The 20,892-nt window shown below is 54.7% G+C and overlaps 1 protein-coding gene across 3 annotated transcripts in view; it reads right to left on the bottom strand.

Annotated features, from left to right (window-relative positions):
* LOC308228853 (microtubule-actin cross-linking factor 1-like) overlaps nt 1–20,892 on the bottom strand; it is a 133,711-nt gene that overhangs the window by 73,254 nt on the left and 39,565 nt on the right. For all 3 annotated transcript variants that reach the window (XM_080632456.1, XM_080632457.1, XM_080632455.1), the window contains exons 11-36: nt 20,587–20,714; nt 20,406–20,499; nt 19,654–19,808; nt 19,241–19,517; nt 18,674–18,802; nt 18,334–18,411; nt 18,016–18,177; nt 17,409–17,513; nt 17,199–17,294; nt 16,736–16,861; nt 14,462–14,614; nt 13,885–14,039; nt 13,380–13,506; nt 12,779–12,962; nt 12,063–12,232; nt 11,624–11,802; nt 11,284–11,422; nt 10,630–10,823; nt 10,310–10,472; nt 9,951–10,034; nt 9,741–9,848; nt 9,052–9,150; nt 8,751–8,903; nt 8,572–8,660; nt 8,008–8,143; nt 12–5,177 (exon numbers count right to left, since the gene is read on the bottom strand). In XM_080632456.1, the coding sequence (XP_080488582.1) occupies nt 12–5,177; nt 8,008–8,143; nt 8,572–8,660; nt 8,751–8,903; nt 9,052–9,150; nt 9,741–9,848; nt 9,951–10,034; nt 10,310–10,472; nt 10,630–10,823; nt 11,284–11,422; nt 11,624–11,802; nt 12,063–12,232; nt 12,779–12,962; nt 13,380–13,506; nt 13,885–14,039; nt 14,462–14,614; nt 16,736–16,861; nt 17,199–17,294; nt 17,409–17,513; nt 18,016–18,177; nt 18,334–18,411; nt 18,674–18,802; nt 19,241–19,517; nt 19,654–19,808; nt 20,406–20,499; nt 20,587–20,714 (8,649 nt within the window). The remainder of the gene's footprint in view (nt 1–11; nt 5,178–8,007; nt 8,144–8,571; nt 8,661–8,750; nt 8,904–9,051; nt 9,151–9,740; nt 9,849–9,950; nt 10,035–10,309; nt 10,473–10,629; nt 10,824–11,283; nt 11,423–11,623; nt 11,803–12,062; nt 12,233–12,778; nt 12,963–13,379; nt 13,507–13,884; nt 14,040–14,461; nt 14,615–16,735; nt 16,862–17,198; nt 17,295–17,408; nt 17,514–18,015; nt 18,178–18,333; nt 18,412–18,673; nt 18,803–19,240; nt 19,518–19,653; nt 19,809–20,405; nt 20,500–20,586; nt 20,715–20,892) is intronic.

Here is a 20,892-nt window from a genome sequence, read left to right on the forward strand (position 1 = left end):
CATCGATTTACCTGGGCTGGTCTCGTGGATTCCCTCGAGGTTTCCAGCAGCTCCCCCTCCACTATCACAGGGAGGAGCAAGCTCCGGTCGCCAGGACCCAGCTGCCTGCTCCTCTCCTGGGCTGTTTCTCCTTGGCCTGTGCCCACCTCCGCTGTTGGCTCTTGCTCTTTCTCTTCTCCAAGCTCAAGGACTGCAGCAGAGGTTTCCTCAGCTCCCCTGGGCTCCTCTCTGATAAGTAATTCCTGGGGCAGTTCCTCTGCTGCAGCGGCTGTGCTGGACACATCACTGGTGGCTTCCACCTTGGTGTCTTCCTGGGTCATCCTCTCCTCCAGGCTCAATGCTGCTGAGGAATCCTGACCGTTTCTGGTCCCACTTTCCATCACCTCTGGAGCTCCCTCTTGCCCTGGGGGGACAGGGCGCACCTGAGCCCTGCTGAGGTTTTCTTTATCTTCCTCAGAGATAACCCTGGTGCTGGTTTCATGTTTTGGTTCTGCTGTGCTCGAGACCAAGTCCTTCTCCTTCTTCCCTGGGATTTCTTTGGAAATCAGAGAAGGAAGGGAGTGCTTTGCTGCAGATCTCTCTGGCTGAGCGCTCTCTCCCGCACTACTGATCTGCTTTGCTTTCTTTTTCTTCCTCTTCTGTTTCTGGGTGGGTTTTAGCTCCGTTTCACTTGTTTTCTCCTGATCAACTGCACCTTCTGCACCCAGTCTCGGGGCTTCTCCTTCACTGGGTTTGAGAGCTCTTTCACCTGCAAGCTCATCTCCCTCAGGCTTTGTAGGGATGCCGATCTCAGGGGGCTCTCCAGACTCCGCAGCACGCACCTCTTCCTGCCCTCGACCCACAGTAACAGATGCCCTCGGGGCTGCTGGTGGTACCCGGTCCAGGCTGCTCGCTCGTCCTCCTTGCTCAGAAGCCTCCACTGCACCTTCTTCACCTGCTGCAGCTCCCTGTGCACTTACAAACCCTCTCCTCCTCCTCTCCTCCTCCACACTGTGAAGCACCTCCACGTCCTGCTCTTCCTCCAAGCCAAATCCCTCCACTTTCTCTGTCCCTTGATCTACCACTTCCCTCCTCGATTCCTTCCCCCAGGCAGTTCTCACCTGGGAGCTGCTTTTTGCAATCTCCTTTCCCATAGCCCTCACCACCACTGGCTCTTCACGGAGAGATGCTGCACCTAAACCTGAGGGGTATTCCGGAGTCAGCTGGACCATTTCTTGGGGATGGTGCACTAAACCAACCTCTGAAGCTTCTTGAGGTTTTGATTCCCCTTCTGTCGGTGTCACTGGGGGTCTCCCAGTGGCAGCAGTTGCACCACCAGCCACATCGCAGCTCACAGCTTCAGGTTCAGGTTTGTGCTCAGCACCAGCAGGCTTCTTGGCAGCACTGGTAGCAAGGATGCCATCTTCCTCTCTTGCAGATACTTTTTCCTGTGGTTTATCTACTTCACAGAGCTCAGACCCGTATTTGTCTTCGGATACCTGAGCATCCTGAAGACTGGCAGCTAATTTCTGGCTAATCAGTTCTTTTTCAACAGCTTCCTTTAAAGTCAACCTTTTCCCACTGCTGGCGTCAACAATTCCCCCAGCCCTCATCTGGTTGGCGGCGATGAGCTTGGCCATGCCCTCATCCAGCAGCCCCTGCTCCACAGCAGCCCTCAGGGACAGCCTCTTGCTGACAGAGCCCTCCACAACCCCACCACCGTCCGCCTGCGCCTGCAGCACCCGCAGCGCGGGCACAGGGTCCACCCTGCCCAGCCGCACCGCCGCGGCGCACGTCAGCTTCTGCCCCGTCACCTCGTCCCGGATGGCTCGGAAGGGATGGAGCTCCAGGTACCTCTGCCCAGATTCAATGTCGATTTTGCACTTCTTGATGAACTCCGAGTAGGGAATGAGCGTGCAGGTCTCGGGATCGACGATCCCTTCTTTCATCGCGGGGGATGACAGGGCCTTCTCCACAACCCGCTGGGGCACCAAGCCCTGCCGCACCGCCTGACAGAGCGCCAGCCTACGGCCAGAAGCAGGGTCAAAGATGCTTCCACTCCCAGCTTGGATTTCTTGCACTTTCCTCTGGAAGTCTGGACTAAGGAGCCCTAAGGATACTGCCTGGGGCAAAGGCAACGTCTCCTTTGTGCCTGGATGAACACAGTCCTGCAGACACACGCTTTCAGCTTTCTCAAGTTCCTCAAATAGATCTTGATCAATCAAACCGTGTTTCATCGCGTCATTTACCGACAGCCTCATTCCAGACACGTGATGGATGATTCCTCCCTCAGCAATCTGCTTGGTCAGGAGCTGAAAAGCTTTCTCCTGTCTCAGGAGCCCTTTTTCAACAGCCTGCACAACAGTCAGAGGCTGCTTGGTTTTCGGATCCACAATCCCACTGGTCTCAGCCTGGAAGCTAATGAGCTTCTGTCTGGTCACCTCATCGGTACCTTTCCCTTTGGAAGCCTTCTCCAGCTTGACCAGCTCCTTCTGGCTTGTTGGCTCTATGAGGCCCAGATTTGAAGCCAAAGTAACTGACACTTTCTTGCCACGTTTCAAGTCAACAATCCCTCCAGTAACCACTTGCCCTTCCAAGATCCTCATTGCTGTTTCCTTGTCCAAAAGGCCAACGGCAGCAGCATCCTTGACAGAGTAGACAAAGTTATTGCCTGGGTCAAGAACGCCACTTATTGCTTTGTCAGATGCAAGCACCTTCTGGAGAAGCCTCTCATCCATCAGACCTTCTTCAATGACATCCTCGGTGGTCAATGATTCACAGGTCTGAGGGTCAAAGAAGCCACTGAACATCTTCATTCTCTCCATGAGTTTCACAGCCGTGTGGCTGGGCACCACCCCGCAGGAGACTGCTTCATTCAGAAGAAGAGTCTTGCCTGTCTGCTCATGGACTATGCCACCACTTTGGAGCTGTGTTAAGAGTGTTTCCAAAGTGTCCTCCGCTTCCTGCTCTGCAGGGGCTGGCAGGGATGTTTCATCAACACCCTCATCACTCAATGCTTCTTTCCCCTCTCCTTCTTCCACTTCCAATACGCTTTCCGTGCCTTTGCCTTGCCTCTCTGCTTGATCCACCTCTCCAGTCTCAGGGAGCACAGTCTCCTCTCCTCCCAACACACCATTCTCAAGCATTTCCTCGTGTAACATATAAATCTCTCCAACACCTTCAGCCTCTGGGTCAGGTTCCTCCATACCCTGAGACCTCTCTGCCCTGATTTCCAGTCTATCCCTATGTTCTGAAACACCCATCGATATGCAGATATCACTTTTCACAACTGCTGCAACTTCTGATGCCCTCTTCTGATCTTCAATACCTTCCACTCCATCTACTGTGGTAGACCTGGACTCTTCTTCCGTCTCAATCATCATTTCTTCTGTTTCTCTGAATCCACTACCGAGCTCACCAGGATGTCCCACCATTGGTAATTCTCCATGGTGCTCATCCTTGCTTGTAGAATCTACTTCCTCTCTTCCAAACTCAGCATTGGTTTCACTCTTGACAGTAGCCTGTTCGGTATAAACCTGCTCATGCTCCTGCTCCTGCTCCTCCACAAGCAGGACATCTTCTGCATCCTCCATCAGGAGGCTTTCAGGTCCCACTGCCACCTCCCCATTCTCCAAAGCAGTTGCGGATGGTAGCACCTCATCACTTTGTTCTTCTGAAGGAGCAAGTTGAAACTCAAGCTGCTGCAAAGCCAAACCATTGCAAGGCTCACTTTCAAGAGCTGCATTTGCCTTTGTCTCCTCGAAGCCTTCACTGTCTTCCAACATGTATGCACAGGACCCGTTTTCTTGGGTTTGGATGAGGGCTTTAGTGAGATTGTTCAACTCTCCATCCACTAAGAGCAGCTTCTGGCCATCATGGATGTTGATGTAGCTGTGGGTCATCAAGTGGAACAGCAGCTGGTCATCGTCACTCCTCAGCAGGGGGTCACTTTGCTCTTTGTGATCTGTGGGACTCCTTCCAGCAGAGCTCTGGCCATGCCTGCTTCTGCTTGGGGAGCCAGCAAGCTGCACGCTGGCCATGACATCAGGCATGACTGCTGATTTCAGCTTCTTCACCACGTCCCTCTCCAAGATGCCATGCTCAACAGCTTTCTTCCAGGACAACACCTCAGTGGTTTCTGGTATAAATACACCTTTAATATGCTGCCTCTTGCTGAGAATCTTGTAAACCAACTCTGTGGACAGGATTCCTTGCTCTAAAGCATCCGCAACCGGGATGATCTCCCCTGTCTCTGGCCACAGGAGCCCCATGAAGGACCACAGGGATTCCAGGACCACCAATGCAATTCTTGGTGCTACCAACTCTTTCCTTACAGCTTCATCAACGGTCAGTCTCTCTCCCGTGACAGTATCGATGATGCCACCCGTCTGAAGCTGCCGGATAAGAAGTGTACATGCCAAATCCTGGTCAATTAAATTATGCCTCACGGCCTCATCCACAGTCAGTCTGTGCCCCGTCCTGGGGTCCACAATGCCACCAGCAAAGAGATGGGCTTCCAGCAACCTGACTGTGACCTGCCTGTCTATCAGCCCCTCCTGGACCGCACGGAAGATGCTGACTTTCCTGCCTGAGCTCAAGCTGAGCATCCCACCCGCCAGCTGCTTGACTGGGAGCAGCCTCAGCCCCGTCTCTTGGTGGATGATGCATCGGTGCATGAGCTCAAGCAGGCTGACTTTCTCAGCAGTGTTGGGGTCAATCAAATCCTTGGCACCCTCCAGGTGAGACACGAGCCTGGTGTAAAGCTCGTGGGTAAGGAGCCCTTCTTGCACTGCTGCCTCCATGCTGATTCTGCCCTGATGGACTTTAAAGCCCCCAGTGACGAGCTCAGCTTCAAGTATCTTTAGCCCAATGCTCTCACTGATCCTCCCCTCTTCTATCGCAGCAACAACAGGTAGGAGCTGCCTCCCTTCACATCTGACTTCTTCCACCCGGTGCAGAGCATCCTTCAATTCCTGCAGCACCTGGAATGTCCTGGGATCGATGAGGTTTCTTGCCAGACCTTCCTCCAAGGAGAGTTTCTCATTGGTCTCTGGAACAACTAAGTCAGATGTGATAACCTGGGCCTCCAAGAGGACAAGGCCAGTGTCCTGATCTATAAGACCTCTCTGCATGGCACCAAAGACAGGGAATATTTCTACGGTGCCAAGATCAATCACTCCTGCCACTGCTTCGCTGCCCTAGAACAGAAAGAGAAGGAAAAGAATTCAATCAAAGTCGAGCATTTCAAGCATTTGGATTGCACGAGGGAGGTCTCAGCTTCAAAAAAAAACAACCCCAAAACCACCTAAACAGGCTAGAAAGCAAGTCCCAAAGTGTCCAAAGGCACCACAGCACACAAACAGGTGCATTTGCTAGCTTGCACATTGCCAGCAAGTTTTAATGCTCATCTAGTCCATCACCCAGGGCAGCACTGAGATGCTTCCTACATCCACCAACAGGAACGCAGCAAAGCAGCAAGCAGCAAACCCCAGAGGTGCTCCTAATGCTCCATGGAGAAACAGAGAGAGGGAGACCAACAAGCACACCAAAGCTGCTCAGCACCTCCACTTTAAGAAGTCAAGACAGCACAAATCCCACTGTGTACTCATGGAGGAGAACAACCCCAAAGATGCCCACTCCAGGGCATTTAGGAATCTCTCCCAGCATTGGCTCCTGCCGTGCTTTAACTCCTGCACTTCCCAAGCAGATCCCAAGTGCCAGGATGGCCGGGGAACCCCCCAGCCCCCTGTGCCATCGAGCAGCTCCACAGCCTCACAGACTGGCCATGCATCAGGGCAGGAGCGCTGCATGCAGGGCAGCTCACCAGCATGACCACCAGCCCCTGCACCTCCACACAGCCAGGGCAAGGGGAGGACTGTGATAAGTTGGAGGTCCCAGACTGGGAACAAACCATCTACTTTGGTGTTTCTGGAGGGGCTTTTCCCTTCTTTCCAGTATCCCCACAGGGAGGGCAATATTAAAATGATGAAGAGCAGCAGCTCTCTGGACATTTGGGTTTCTCCCAGTGCCATTGGTTGGGTATAAGGTGACCCAATCTTTTTGGGAGGATCGGGAGGAAGTAATCAGGACTGTGGGATGAATTCCTTTCGCATCCCAAACACCCTCTGGTATCTCTGTTTCATTGGTGGGTCTAACAGCACCAGTGGCTGGGGGTGCTTTGATCTGTGGAGACACGGTGAACCTGCCAGAGAAACCCTAAGCTCTCCACCAGCATCACCAGCCTGTGACATGCACGTTCGGAGATGGACAAGCCATGGAAAGACAGAGAAGAGGAGGGGGAAAGAAAAGAGAAAAGAGAAAGAAGGAGATGGGAGGGAAGGGGGTAAAAGGCTTTTACTTACCCGAGTTGCAGGGTGTGCCTTGAGCAGTTAAAGACAGAGCCTTATGGAGCAGTTCAGCCGTGTCACACACAGTGTAAAGCTTGGTGTTAGCGTCCAGCATGCGACTGCTTTGTTTGCAAAAAGAACCCCCCACACAGGTCGTCCTCCTTCACCTTGTGTGTTTTGATTGTTTAAATCCCGGAGGGTTAGTTAAACTTGTAAGCAAGGATGTCAGTTAATCTCAAAACCAGTTGACATGAAACACAAACTGTACAGGACACATCATGCTCAATTTAGCGCGTTCTGCTTTGCACTCCCGTCTGTTGTAACTTCTCTTTGACAGTTGGATGTTTCCAGCAAGCAAATGTTAAAGAGTTCTTCATACTCCCTCTACAGTGAAGCAACTGCACCGCACAAGAGACGCAGGGATCATCCCACAGAGGGGATCTATGGCAAAGCCCCACTGCCATCTCTCCTTTTGTTTCCTGGGCTTCGTGGAGAGCTCAACTGTTCCAGCCTGAGCCCCAACGTGTGCTGATGCTCTAAGAAACAAGCCCTGGAGAAGGCTTTTGCTGTCAAGTCATCTTCCCGCCCAGGAGGGAGGAAAAGGGAAAGGAAAAAGCATCCTTTCCGCAGGCAGGCTGCTCCCAGCTGCTCTCTTGGCAGCAGCAGCATCAAAGCCACGATGGTTCAGCAGTGACTGGAGTCAGTTTGCTCAGCACAAGCTTTCTGCTGTCAGCACGAGGGCTAAAGGGCTTGCACCAGAAAGCATTTACTGCACTGACACACCTGAAATGTGCTATAAAGTCCAATCTGGAGAGAAACGCTCCATGTTCAGGAGGAAGCTGGACAAGCAGATTTCAAAGGAGCAGCCCATAAGCAGCTTGAACAGGGCTTCACTCACGGACCCAACAGCCAAACTCGGCGTTACATGTCCAGATCTGAGTGGGCTGTTGCTTCAGAGTACAGGGAGCCAGCAAGCAAACACACAAATATATCATTGACACATGTATACACACTCACATAGCACGGACATGTATATCTGAATGACTGGAGACAGCTCTCAACAGAGGCAGTAAGGATGCGCTTCCAGCCCTCCCTACCCAGCGGAACACGGATGAGGACTGGTGGATGGGAACAGGGAATGGGTGCAGCTTGGGTTGGGAACGTCTCCCAGGCCAGCTGAGGACCTCGCTCAGTTGAGCAACTTCATTCAGAGACAAACCTCACCAGACCCTGAGATACATGAGACCGCAAACGTCCTTCTGCAGAAACCCACCCGCTCGCTTCCCTGTGCACAGGCAGCCTGTGAGATGGAGCACTGTGTGGTTAAAGCACTGAGAGGGCATCCTGCAGAGGACACACATCTGCTAAGGGGACCCTTTCTCTCTACACATTGCCCACCAAGCATGAACAAGCTGACCCTGGTGCACAGGGTGCGTTGCAGAGGACAGACTCCCATGACCTGGAAGGCAGCAGGCAAACGGCTCCTCCTGCTTGGCCTCCAGGGACCACCCCAGCTTTGGATAATGCACGGATGGAAGAGAAGGGAGGGCAACCACGTGCAAGTAAGAAAGCTGACAGTGACCGGTGGCCATGAGACACACAGCCAGGGAAAAGCTTTTCACACCCTGAGGAGCAGCCTGTGTCCATGTGGCCACAGGACCGAGCAGGGAGCAGTCAGTACCTTGTGCTCTGTCTCCTGAGCCAGCTGGTTCTGGAGCTGCTGGAGCTGCTCCGTGGAGTCGCTGCACAGCTCCTGGTAGGTCTCCTTCAGAGCACTGAGCTGAGTGGAAATCTGCTCCTTCTCCGGCTGGGAAAGCCTGCAAAGGGAAGGGGAAATCTGTCAGGGAACCCGCACAGCCCAGCTCCATGGAATTACCGTGCTCTTCTTGTGAAGGGAAAGACCAAACCCACCACGAGTGCTCCCTCCCCACTGCCTGGCTCAGCTAAAAGCAGCACAGGTCAGTACGCTGAGCAAAGGCTGTCACAGTATGAGTTGTAACACTCAGACTCCCAAATACACAGGGCTGGGTCACTACTAAAGGGGATTAATACTGTCACAGCAGCGTAAATGGGTGGCATATTTCATAGCTCTTGGTGCAGAGAAGAAAGAGACAACTGTCACGTGCAGCTCATCGCTGTTTCTAATGGGACTCGGGCACTGGACCCCAGCCCACAGCCCCAGCTCTAAGGGGTCCCATCTCCCCCAGCACTCTCCCTCCCCGGCCCCTCCTCGCACCACACTCACTTGTGGCTGTGCTTTGCCAGGAAGATCTGTGAAGTCTTGATGGCCTCAGAGACCTGCTCCTTCTTAGCAGCCAGCTCCTCGTTCAGGGCCTTTCAAAACCAGACACAAAAGGAAGATGCTTAATTCAGCTGTGGAAGCGGAGCAGCAGTTAAACAGACTGACTCCTGCCCCTGCTTTACCTGCTGCTCCGAGATGGATTTCTCGATGTCGCCCAGCTCCCTGCTCCCAGCAGCAGCCATCCTGCCTTGCACACTCTGCTTCAAGCCCACGGCCCAGCCCAGCAGCTCCTTCACCTTGTCCACATGCTCCTGCTTCTCCTCCTCTACTACCTTCTGCAAACAGAGGAAGGAAACCACGTCAAAGGGGTCCCAGACTCCCAAAGGCAGCATCCGAGATGTAACCTCAACACGGAGCAGCACCCTCGGGGTGCTAGGGAATGAGCCTGCACAGAGTTCAGCCCTGTGCAACAAACACCCTTACCTCCTCCTCCTCCAGACGCCGGAGAGCATCGCTGATGTACTTCACGTGCTGTGTGGTTAATGTCACCAGAGCTGTGTAGCGAGTCCGTAGATCCATAAACTGTGAAGGGAGAAAGGGGGAAATGGGGCCCATCAGCCACAACCAGCAGATCCGGAGTGATGTACTTTACAGTACAGGACCCGAGGCACCATCTCTCGCTTGGAAAGCCCCCAGACACCTCACAGACCCAGCACAGCATCAATGAAACACAGCAAGTGTGACAGGGAGGGCTGTGGCCACACACAGCATCCTGCACGACACTGAGCAAAGGGGAGATGCCGGTCATGGACATTGGGATGCTCAACTCTAACAGAGGACTATCGGGATCTTTACTATCCAGACAGAGCAGACAGGACCTCGGGGCCCTAAAGGTCTCACCCCAAGGATCCACACACAGGAACGCTGTGTGTTGCTCCTGTTATTTACCTTGCAAGGCTGAGGAGCTGAGCAGAGCCTACTGGATTTGACCCAGGGATTCCCAGGAGCCTGGGGATGTCCTACCTGGTGCTTAGAGCATCCCCTCTGGCTATGGGGAAAAGCAGCCAAGGTGGAAACTGTACCGGTCCCAGGGAGTTGAGCAGAAAGGACCTTGTTTCAGAGGCTGCCCAGTTTTGAAGATCCCCCCCTCACAATTCCTCCCCTGCTCCTACCTCCTGCGTGATGGCATCCGAGGACGAGAACATCCGCCGGCGCTTCATGGGCGACTTCTGCTGCGACTCCACGAACGCCCTGTACGTCATGAGCTGCAGCTCGTAGTCCTGCAAACACAACCAGGGTGGAGACACATGGAGTATGGAGATGCAAACGTGGGACCGTTCCTGCCCAGCCAGCCTCGTGCAGGTGCAGGCAGGACCATGTACCTTGACAGCAGCCGAGTATTGCTGGGAGAACTTCTGACACTGGTCCAGTTTGGCTTGGTTGTTCTCGATTTCTGTAGCCAAAGCCTTCATCAAAATCGAAGCAAAAGCAATTGTCAGGATGGCTGCCATGGGTGCTGAGCTGAATTCCCAGCCCCAGCCCTTCCCTTCTGGGTAAAGCCTTTATACTCTTCCATTTTCCAAGGCCTCATTTCCACCTCAAGCTAAGCTGAGTTTCTCCACATCCCAGACCCCCAGCTCAGGCCTGCAGCCTCTTCCCCACCACGCTTCACCATTCGAAGCTCACAGATGAGAAGGTTTTAGCGAACGAGAAGTGACACGGTCCCCAGGTCCTTCCTCACCGTCTGCTGGCTCAGCTGCTCCGACAGCACCCGGCTGTCCTCCGCCTGCCCGGGCTTCATCAGCTCCTGCTGCACCGTGATCTCCTCGATCCACTGGATCAGGGCACTGTGGCACTGCCGGTAGTCACTCAGCACCTCCTGGATGCTCTCCAGCTCTGCATGGCTGAGAGAACCAAGGCAAGTAAGAGGAGAGTGAAATGGCACCAGAGGCTATAGGGATATCCCAGCCACCGGCAGGAATCCCACCTGGAGAAACATGGCTGCTACCGAGCGTGAGCCGAGCTCTCGGCTGAAGCATGGAAGTGGATCTGGAGACTCACCGGGTCTCAATCTGGGCACAGACGCGCTGCCAGCGGTCCCAGAGCTGGGCGCCCTTCTCCTGGTAGCGCTCGAGGTCGATGCTGCGCTCCTGCCGCAGCCGGTACAGCTGCTCCCCCACCACCTTCGCCTTCGCCAGCTCCTCCTCCAGGGTGGAGAAGACGGAGCCCTTGTCCTTCACCTCCCCGAGCCATTGCTGCAACACCAGAGAGAGGCAGCACCGGGTCAGTGCCATGGAAAGCAAAAGGCAGGTTAGGTCAGAGATGCCCTCCTGGACGGGGCTGATTTGCCTGAGAAGGGGTTTATCTCTCCTTAACCTGCCAAGGACTGCCTGATTGTAGGAGGTATAAAATGCAGGGGACCATGTTCCCAGCATGGAGCAAGACAGATTGGTTCAGTCCCTGTCCTACAGCAACAGGAAACCCAAGATGCTCACATACGCTCTACAAGAGAGAGCACAAGCTACAGCTGCTCCTTCACCTTTCCAAAGCAATTTAAGAGGTCACATAAACAGCACAAAATCCTCCTGGCAGCTATACTGAGGCAAGCAATGTGTCAGAGAGTCCAGACTGACCAGGAAAAGGGCAGAAGCCTGACAAATGTCAAAGCATTGGCTTGTCTCTGCCTGCCCACTCTGGGAGGTGACCAGCACCAACCTGTAAGGCTGCTCTGTGGGACTGGATAGCGGCCAGGTCAGCGGGCACTGCCTCCTCTTGGCTCAGCTTAACCTCATACCCTTTGACCAGCGATTCTGCTCCTTGGGTGTTACGAATAATAACATCAACCGTCTTCAACCTGCAAAGCCAACAGAGGCAGCACAATGACACCCAAAATTCAGCAGAGATCCTCTCGGATCTGTTTGCAACATGTGCTACAGAGGGATGGAGCTCAGTTATGGTCCACTGCAAGGTGTGTTAGAGGCCCAGAGGAAACATCTTTAGCAGAATTGGGTGGATTCAAGCAGGTATTTGGGAACAGAGGCATGTCCTGACTCACTTTTGCAGGTAGGTGGAGGACAGCCCATGCATCTGGTCCATCTTGCTCACCACCAAGTCGAGTTCAGAACGCAGGTGGGGTGTGCTGGACCCTGCGGGCGCCTTGTTGAGGAAGCTGTAGCATCTCTCCGACACAAAGCGCAGGTCCGACTGCAGCCGCTGCAGATCCTCCTGCATCCGCTATGGCAGGAACGGGAAGAACGTGAAAGGAATGCCCAAGCAGGTGGAGAAAAAGCAGGATTGCCCCAGGCAAAGGGGCTGATACAAAATGAAGCAACTGGAGAGGTTTCCTGCTACCTCCTGTGGGCTGGATCCCCTCGACCCCTGCACAGTCACGCACCCACCACCCTCACATCCTCCCATAGAAGCTAAAGCTGGTTTTGGCACATGCTGAAGACCAGTGGCCAGCACCTCCCTGCCCTCCCCATCCCAGGACTGACCTCCTGCTCCGCAATGCGGATGGTGTTTTCCTGGATAGTGTCAGCATCCGCTCGGGCGCTGCTGGGGGCCTGGATGCGGCTCACCAGGCGCTGCTCGCACTCCTCCAGGCGCAGGCGGATGTTCTTCAGCTCCGAGAGATACGTCCTGGCAACGGTCTCGTCCTTGTCTTCTGCAAGTCACAGACAAACCAAATCAGCAGCTCCATCAACCCTGGCTGGTGTCTGCCTCACATGGGACGTGCCGGGAGCCCCGGAGCCGAATGCGGCATCACAGTGACACCGAGGCACCGGATGTCTGCTCAGATGGAAAACAGAGTCAATCAAATCATCTCATTCAAATGCAGCTGAAAATGAGCCCAGCCACAGGGCACCAGGAGAGAACTGGAGTCCCTGGTCTTAGTGGGATCCGCTGTGTCACACGTGTCACCACCACCTCTGTTCTCCCCTTGCTCAGAATGCATCCTCACGACTAAACCTGTCTCCAACAGTATTAGGGCAGGAGGAGTCAGCAGTGAAGCTGAAGCTGCAAAGTCAAGTCCTCTCTACAAGAACATCGCTGGACAAAGGCCCAACACTTGAATGGATGGAGAAACAAGGAGAGCAGCTGCTCACACCATCAGCAAGCTAGCTCAGAAAGAAAACAAAGCCATCCCATAAATCCTTTGCTTATGAGTCCCCACAGCTCCTGGTTAATCCATCAGCCCTTTGAAGCTCACCGTTCTCCATGGACTCCAGCAGCTGCCGGATGTGTTCCTTGGAAGACTCCACTTCCTCCTCCAGGCGCAGCCGGTCCGACACGGAGAAGAGCTCCGAGTCCCGGCTGTCCTGCAGGAAGTCCTCGTAGTGCGCCTGGAGGCTCTTCATGGCTTGCTGGCACTCCCCTTGCGCCAAGGACCGGAGCTGCACGTGGGAAAGCAGCACATGGAGACCTCGGGAATGACTTCCTATGCAGCACCTGAGGCCACCCTGCCCGGCTCAATCGCCTGCGTTTGCCAAGTGAGGAGCTCTGTGCGGAGGAGAAGCCGAGCTCCTCCGTACCAGCCCCACACCTCCCTCCAGCCTTGCTCGCTCCCTAACGGAACGCTCAGTCCACGGTCTCTCATCCCTATCACAGGTCAGCAGCAGACTGCTGATGCTCTTCCCATTGGGAAAAACCACAACCATTTTGCACAGAACCCCAGGCTCAGGTTCTCCCACTGTTCAAAGACCTCTGACTTCCCCAGCCTCACAGTCTCTGGTCTTCCCTTTCTCCTCAGCCTCATGAAGAAGCCTGCACAGTGACCAACACAGATCCAGGCAGAGAAGCTCCTACTGTACCTTTTCCATGCTGAAGCTTTGCACCAGGGCTATGTCCTTCCGCAGGTAGTTCCAGGAGATGAGGCTCTTGGTGTTCATGTGCAGCTGGTGCCACAGAGCCATCACTTTCTGGTACAACTGTTCTATCCTGCCAGGGCAAGGAGCAGATCCGTCAGGGTGGGATCTCTGCAGCACGCTCAGCCCTGACCCCGGTAACCCACCAGCCATCGCTGCCAGCCAGCAGCCCACCAAGCCAACAAGCCCTGTTCCTGCTGTCCAGTGCCAGAGATCCCTGCAGGGATCCCTCCTCCCAAATCTTCATTTTCTCTAAGCCACTACAGCAGCCGCTGCAATGGAGCTTGCAGCTGTATAACCAAGAAGGATTCCTTCCCTTGCCCCAAACCAGCCATGCCACCCATTCCTGTTCCTCCACCCCAGCTCCTCTCCCATTCCCACCCCAGCTCTGCCCTCTCCTCATCTCCCTGCCATTGCACATCAGCCTCCCCCACAGTAGAGACCAAGTTACCTGTTGGCCATCTCAATGGCCTCTTTGTTGGGTGGGGGGATCAGGAAACAGACAGAAGGCACCATGGCCTCATTCCCTGTGGGGCTGATCACCTTCCACTTGGTCCTCTGGGAGTTGTCCTCCAGCACACACTCGTCATTCCTGCAGATGGTGATCTGCAGGGACACCAACACCGTCAGAACCCAGCAGTGGGGCTGCACACACCTGCCCTTGCTGCCAGCTTCCATAGCTACATATCCCTATATCATATATATATGATATAAACATCCCTATATCAGCGCCAAGAGTGCATCAAGCTCATGTCTGGAGAGGAAGGGACAGGAGTTGGCTGCCACCACATGTATTTGGCTGAGGCTGATGAAGCCCATCCTTGGCGAAAAAGGACTTTAGCTCCTGCCCAGAATAAATCTGAGACATGGAAATCCGCTCCAGGAAAAAGAGCCGTGCAAATAGCTTCTGCTTCCCCCTCCATCCCTGCTTTCCAATGACAGACATCATGGAGCTCATCCTAAACTCCGGGCGCTGCTCCCCTGCCTCGTCCCTGCTTTCCCCTTCATCACCACCTTCCAGCCCTCACCTCGATCTGCCGATAGTCACAAACAGCCTTGATGGGGATCGTGCTCCTCACGAGGTGCTCCGGGTTCCTGGGCCGCAGCTGAACGATGGCTTTGGAGCGTCCCACCAGGCTGGCGACGGAGCTCTTCGACTGGATGAGCTGCTCCTTCTCGTCCTGGCAGAGAGAAGGGTGACGGGGGGGTTGCTCGAGGCAGGGGGGAGAAGGTCTCTCACAGGCATCTCAGCACCTCCCACCCCAACGCTGGCCTGGAGGAGCTACGCTGGGATCTCAGGGGCTGAACAAACACATCGGGAGGATCCTGCTGCCCTAACGGGGTGGGAAAAGGGGTCAGGAGATGGGATGGGAGAACGGACTTCACGTCGGGGTGAGTCCTCTCGTCTACTGCTCCCCCTGCCCTGCAAAGCCGCATGCACGCCTCTGGCTCTTTTGCTGCGAGGACAAGAACACGTTTTCTTTCAAAAGGGAAAACAAGAGAACACAGCAGACACCAAAATGAACGTCCCAGGAGGTGTACGGGGCTGTCCTTACAGGACAAGCTCCAGCCCAAAGCCGGCACATTCAGTTGTCTGGAGGAGAAACCACAGAAGCATGCTCCCTTTTCTAAAGCAAAGGATGAAGGCACGTGAAAACCAATGGCTGGAATGGGAATACGACGAATTACGTGGATAAAACATCTGGGGAGAAGGGGCTAATGGTGGAGTGATCGCACAGGCCTCTGGCTGTGGGCAGAAACTTCCCAAGTGCAGGAGGATGCTGGGTACCAATTCCTACAATCCCTGCTGGGTTTGGTGGTGGGACAACCCAAGGGATTGGTGGCAAAGTCCCTGGAACAGCCTCTGGCACCAAGAGAGACCTGTGCGGATCACTGCACCGGCAGCTTGTGTCATTAGTGGCAGCTGAGCCTATTCTGGCTGCAGAGGTTTAAAAAGGATCCCAGGAACACGTTCTCCTTCATGCTTGGTATTCCCGGGGCTGGTTAGTTGCTAACAACAGTGGAGGATAACTGAATGGCCAAAAAAAAAAAGGCAAAAGAAAAGAATAAATGATTAAATAAACTACCTGTGCCTGTCCCAGGGAGCATGATTGGAAGAAATACAACTTTAACTTATCAGGTAAGAAAGAGTAATAGAGCTGAGCCCTGCGGTCGTGGCCACGCTCCGGCTGCCCGGATGCGCCTCTCCCACCCCGGCCAGTGCCCGCCGGACTCCTGGAATTGCAGCGCTCACCGATACGGACACCAGGAGCTCTGTGCCCTGGTAGCGCCGGAGAACAGACCAGGACAACCCCGAGACCATGACAGAGAGGCTGGGAGCCCCCAGGAGAGAAGACGGTGAGTCCTAGCCCAGCTGAGGCACCCATCACCAACACCCCCTAAGGGCATCCCCATGCCCTGGGGACACGCTGGAGATCAGCGCTGTGCACCAAGAGCAAAGCCAAAGCAGCCACCTGCCTCCAGACCCTCAAATGGCACCTCCTGGCCCTTCCAGCAGTGGCTCAGTGGTTACCCACAGCCCAAACCCTCCTCTGTGCCTGGTCTCAAACGCCATCGGATGCTTTGCGTTGGGTTTTGGTTTTCGGTTGTGTTTCTTTCAGGCCAATTCGGACGAGGATATCACAGTACGACCGTGGTCGTCCAGTCTCTGCTACGCTGCAGCTAAGCCAGGGCACGTGTCTGGAGCTCAGCACTGCTCCCATCCCCACGCACAGCCGGGCTGCCCTGGCTCTGCCCCCACCGGCACAGCAGCATGGATTAACACAGGATTTAGTCTGGATGAAGAGCAGAAATTTCTCCGCATCCTAGCGAGCACCAGCTCAAAGGCAGAAACTGGAGCATCCTACAGGCTCTGTGCCTGCTTTGGTAGAACCCAACTGGCTCCATGCCGACCAGGATGGCAGGATGGACACCAATGGGAAGAACCAGCTCACACGTTAAGCTCGGAGCTTGCGCAGGCAGCACATGCTGCCTGCTCTTCACCCCGAAGCTACCCCGAAGCTACAGTGACCCATTGGCTACCATCAGCAGCGTTACATCCGCACAGGGGTGCACAACGTGCACTCCACGGCCACGTACAAACACGTGCAGCAGCTCCAATGCGAAGCAAAACATTGACCAAGATGGAGAAACAAACCACATTACATGAACCTGCATCACTGCGGGGATAAAAGGAGCTCAGTTCTCCCTGGGAAGCAAGAGGTGCTTCAAGCAACGCTGCTGGACCGGAACAAGAAGGCCACCCATTGCCCCCAGGGTGGTAGGGGTGTTGGAGAACCCACCATGGAATCCTGCAGCAGGTCCTCCAGCCGCGTCAGGCTCGTGTTATGGTCGCAGGAATACTTCCTTTTGATGGAGTCCTGCAGGTTGCGCAGGTAGGTCTCCAACTCCCGGGCATCGCTGAAGAACTGCAAAGGCAACGAGGGTCACAGAAACCTGCCCAAAATAGCACACTGCAGACCCCCCCAGCACCTCAACCAGAAGCTCCCAACGCTATCCCGGTCTTAAGGCTGCAAGGGCAGTGAGCATCCCACATGGATGGCCAGAACTACATGGAAACCGATCCCTTTTGCCCTAGTGAGACATCCCCAGAGAGCAGCTGAGGGGAATGAGATGATTCAGGAGCAAGCAGCCCCCATGAGCACCACAAATCCCTCCTTCCCTCCCCCCCAGAGGGAGCAGCAGCATATGAAGTTCATGCAGTGGATGGGGAGCAAGGGAATTTGGGCTGTTCCTCCCAAGTACCTGGAAATAGGCAGCGTTCTCCTTCACGTGCTGCTCCACGCACAAGCAGAGCTGCTTAAGCCACTGCCACTGGGTCTGCACAGCAGCGCTGTAGGCCTGGGAACCACGGACCAAACAGAGATGACATAGCAGGGGGTTGGAATGGGATGAGCTTTAAGGTCCCTTCCAACCCAAACCATTCCATGATTCCATGATTTGCTGCCTGCTCACCTCTACGGTTTGCTTGGCCGGGTGGTCCTCCAGGGACAGCAGCTCTGCGGTGTCTTGGAGGGAGCAGAAGATGTCCTGCTTCTCATCCAGCTCCGTCATCAGCTCCTGCAGGAAAGACACAAGCAAAGTGCAAATCTCAGCTCTGGGGAGCTGCCTCACTCAGACTGTGCCCAGTTAACACAGCACGGAAGCGCTGCAGTAAATACCAGCAGCACCGCAACCAATCCCCCTCAGGATGCTTCCTGGGCACCAAATACATGGGGCAGATGTAACACAGGTACTGGAAACCTGCCCAGGAACCTCTTCAGTCCCACATAGTGCAATTGTGGAGAAATCAAAGAGGAATCAATTTTCCTTTTCTTCCTACCCACTAGTTAAAGATGCCTTTAATTCCAAATGGTGCCAAAGAAACCATCTTTTGATGCCTTTCCCATTGAAACTCAATAGAACAAACACGTTCATCAGCTGCACTCCTGAGTTCAATGACTTCAGAGGGAACATCCAACCTCTGGGGGCTTCAGCTTTGTTGGTAGCTGAAGGACGCACCGCAGGTCAGAAGCAGCAGCAGCACAGCCCAGAGAGCACCCATCCCACCAGCCCTGCTCACCGAGAAGTAGTTTTTCTTGGCTGCAATGTTAGTGTTGCTGTCGCTCCAGTCATAGGCCAGCTCCTCCTCCTCCTTCTCATTGAGCCAGATGAGCTCAGCAGTGGCCCGGGACACAAACCCGTGCAGGCTCTGGAGGTGCCTCAGTCGGAAGCTCGAGGTTTCCTGCACACAATGAAGGGTGATTCCTCTCCCCTGCTCTGCAGTGGCTGGCTTCTTCCGCCCTCCCCAGCCTCGGAGCAGGGATGCTCAGGAGCAGGACAGCAAGGATGGACCCTGTGCTCCCCGGGCAGTGCCAGAGCGCACTTGAAGCCCACTCACCATCAGCTTGCAGTACTGTGTCTCCAGCTTGCCGAGCGTCTCTGTGTAGCTGGCACGGAAGTTCTGAGACATTTTACCCTGAAGGATGAAAAATGCTCCTGTTACCCAACACAGAAGAGCATCACTTGAAACCCCACCTCCAAATCTCCCTCCCCAGCTCTCTGCCAGCAAGAGGAGGTGGAAGGATGGCTCAGGGCAGCAGCTTCTTGCACCAACCCAGCATCAGTTCAGAAGCTCCATCCTTAAACAATGCCTTTACCCACAAGAACCCATGCTGATGCCCTCACCTTCCCACATGAGTTGTGCCATGCACTGCATCACCCAGCCCGTGCCACTGTACCTCGTACATCCTGGCCTCCTTTATGCTGGAGCCCAGGTCCTCCACGCTGGTATGGACGTGCCGCTGGGTCTCCAGCTGGGTTTCCACGCTCGGCAGGTCGGTTCCCCACTCTGCCCGCTCCAGTCTCATCTGAAACAGGCCAAGGGTTCAGGTCAGCTCTCCTCATCTGCAGGAGCATCTCTCATAGGACACGAGGGGAAGAAAACCTTCCAGGTCACTCAAGATGGAACAAACATCGTCCCAGTCCTGGCCGAAGGTCCTAAGCCAGTGCTCCAACACTGAATGATTGCTGGGGCAGCCTACACAAGCTTCACACCCACTTAAGACCAAAAGAACTGACTGCATCAGTACAGATCTGCTTCCAGCTTAGAAAGGATCTTCTGATACCCACAGATCAGAGGGGCCACGAGAGAGAACCCAACACAAGACAAATGTGTTGGTGCTCCCCAGAAACTCTGAACCACCAAAGCAATTATTCACAGATAAAGCAGGACAAGGCCCAGAGCAGGTTCCTACCTTCCCACATCAGTGTGAGTGGGTGATGTGCTCCAGACAGGCAGCACTCACCTGCATCTCCTCCACCCAGGCCAGCAGCTCGTACACGAAGCGGAGGCTGCCTTCATCTTCCGAAGAGGAGATGGCCACCAGCTCTGTCCTGGTCATGGGCTTCCGGAACCAGGAGGCAGAGGAGGTGTGAAGCCCTTTTGTCAGGGACTCGCCCTTCAAGTGCGTTGTGCTCAGCGTGGAAGTGGGCACCAGCTCCAGGGTGGAGAAGTGACCTTTCCTGTACAGGTTAGTGCATTCCAGCCTCAGCGTCACCAGCTCATCCTGCAGCCGCATGATCCTGGAGGAGCAAGGCCCAGGTTAGGAGATGCACACACACTTCTGCCCCTTCCCCGCAGCAGAGCAGAGAAGCCCCATGCGTCAGCCTCTGACCATGTTTCTCCATCCATAGACCATTCCAAGAGGGCCCATCTCACCTGAACACCAGCTCCTCCAGCTGGTAGTAATTCTCATCCCGAAGGATCTGCACATCCACCTGGAGCTGGCGGATGAGCCCCTCACACTCCTGCAGGTACATGACCACATCGTGCTCGTACTGCACCGGCTGCCCCGACTCCAGGTGAGCAGCATCCTGCACGGAGAGAGGAGACTGAGGACACGTGGGCACAGCCACAGGACAGGAGCCCAGCATCAACTTCAAACCCCAAGAGACCTTTTGGTCCACAAGTTTGACTGGAGCAGAAGAACATGAGTTCATCATTCACACCACCCCCAGGACGTCCCCTTTAGAAAAGCTCCTGCAGATAAACTGAAAGCTTCTAATGACAGATGGGCTCCCGTGGTTAGTCCCATGGACAGTCACTTAAATCATCTCATTTCTTGCTTGGGCTCAACTATTTTTAGCTCCCAACCCTCACATCTTTTTCTCCCAGAACAAAACAGCCTCTTCAGATACCTGCTCCCTACCCAGGCGGCTGCAGCCTGCACCTGAGTCCTTTCTGCCAAAGGACTTTCTGTCCTTTTTAGACACATAAAGCAGATTTGGGGATTCTAGGCCTAACAACACAACAAACTGTCCCCAAGGTCCTTGTGTGATCACCGGATTTCCACCACCACCCCTCAGCATCAGAAGGGATAGGAAAGGTGTCCTGGAGAACCAACCACCCCACACAGAAGAGAGGGGAAGAGGCAGGAAAATGAGGAAGGGTGGCAGTGCCCCCCCACTCACAGCCTGCAGCGTGTTCTTCGCCAGAGTGAGTTTCTCCTCACAGCTCAAAGCACCATTCTGGATTTTGTTAGCGATTTGTAGCAGCAGTTCCAGCCTGTGATGCCAGAGGGGAGCAGAATGAGACAGGGGCTTTGGGCCATCCCCTCCAAGCCAGGGGAGCAGGGGACGTCCCCACACCGACCTCTCCACCGCTGGGCGCAGCAGCTTCTCGCGCTCCAGCATCTCTATGATAAGCTTGCCCCACTCCTCCTCCACGTCGTTGGGGTGGTAGCCCTGAGGCAGCTTGATGCGTCCAAATTCGATCCATACCTGGGGAAAACATCAACAGAATGGCATCTCCTTCCCTCCTCCTCGAGCTGGCTACAGGCCACCACAAGGAAAGCAGGGCTGAAAGGCAACAGCATCACTCCTGCGGAGTGCTGCCTGCTGCATCCTTTACCCTGAAGGTTATTTCCACTTCTCCCATCCAAAATAAACCTGCACTGAG

The sequence above is a fragment of the Psittacula echo genome, assembly GCF_963264785.1.
Source record: "Psittacula echo genome assembly, chromosome: 21".
Classification (NCBI taxonomy): Eukaryota; Metazoa; Chordata; class Aves; order Psittaciformes; family Psittacidae; genus Psittacula; species Psittacula echo.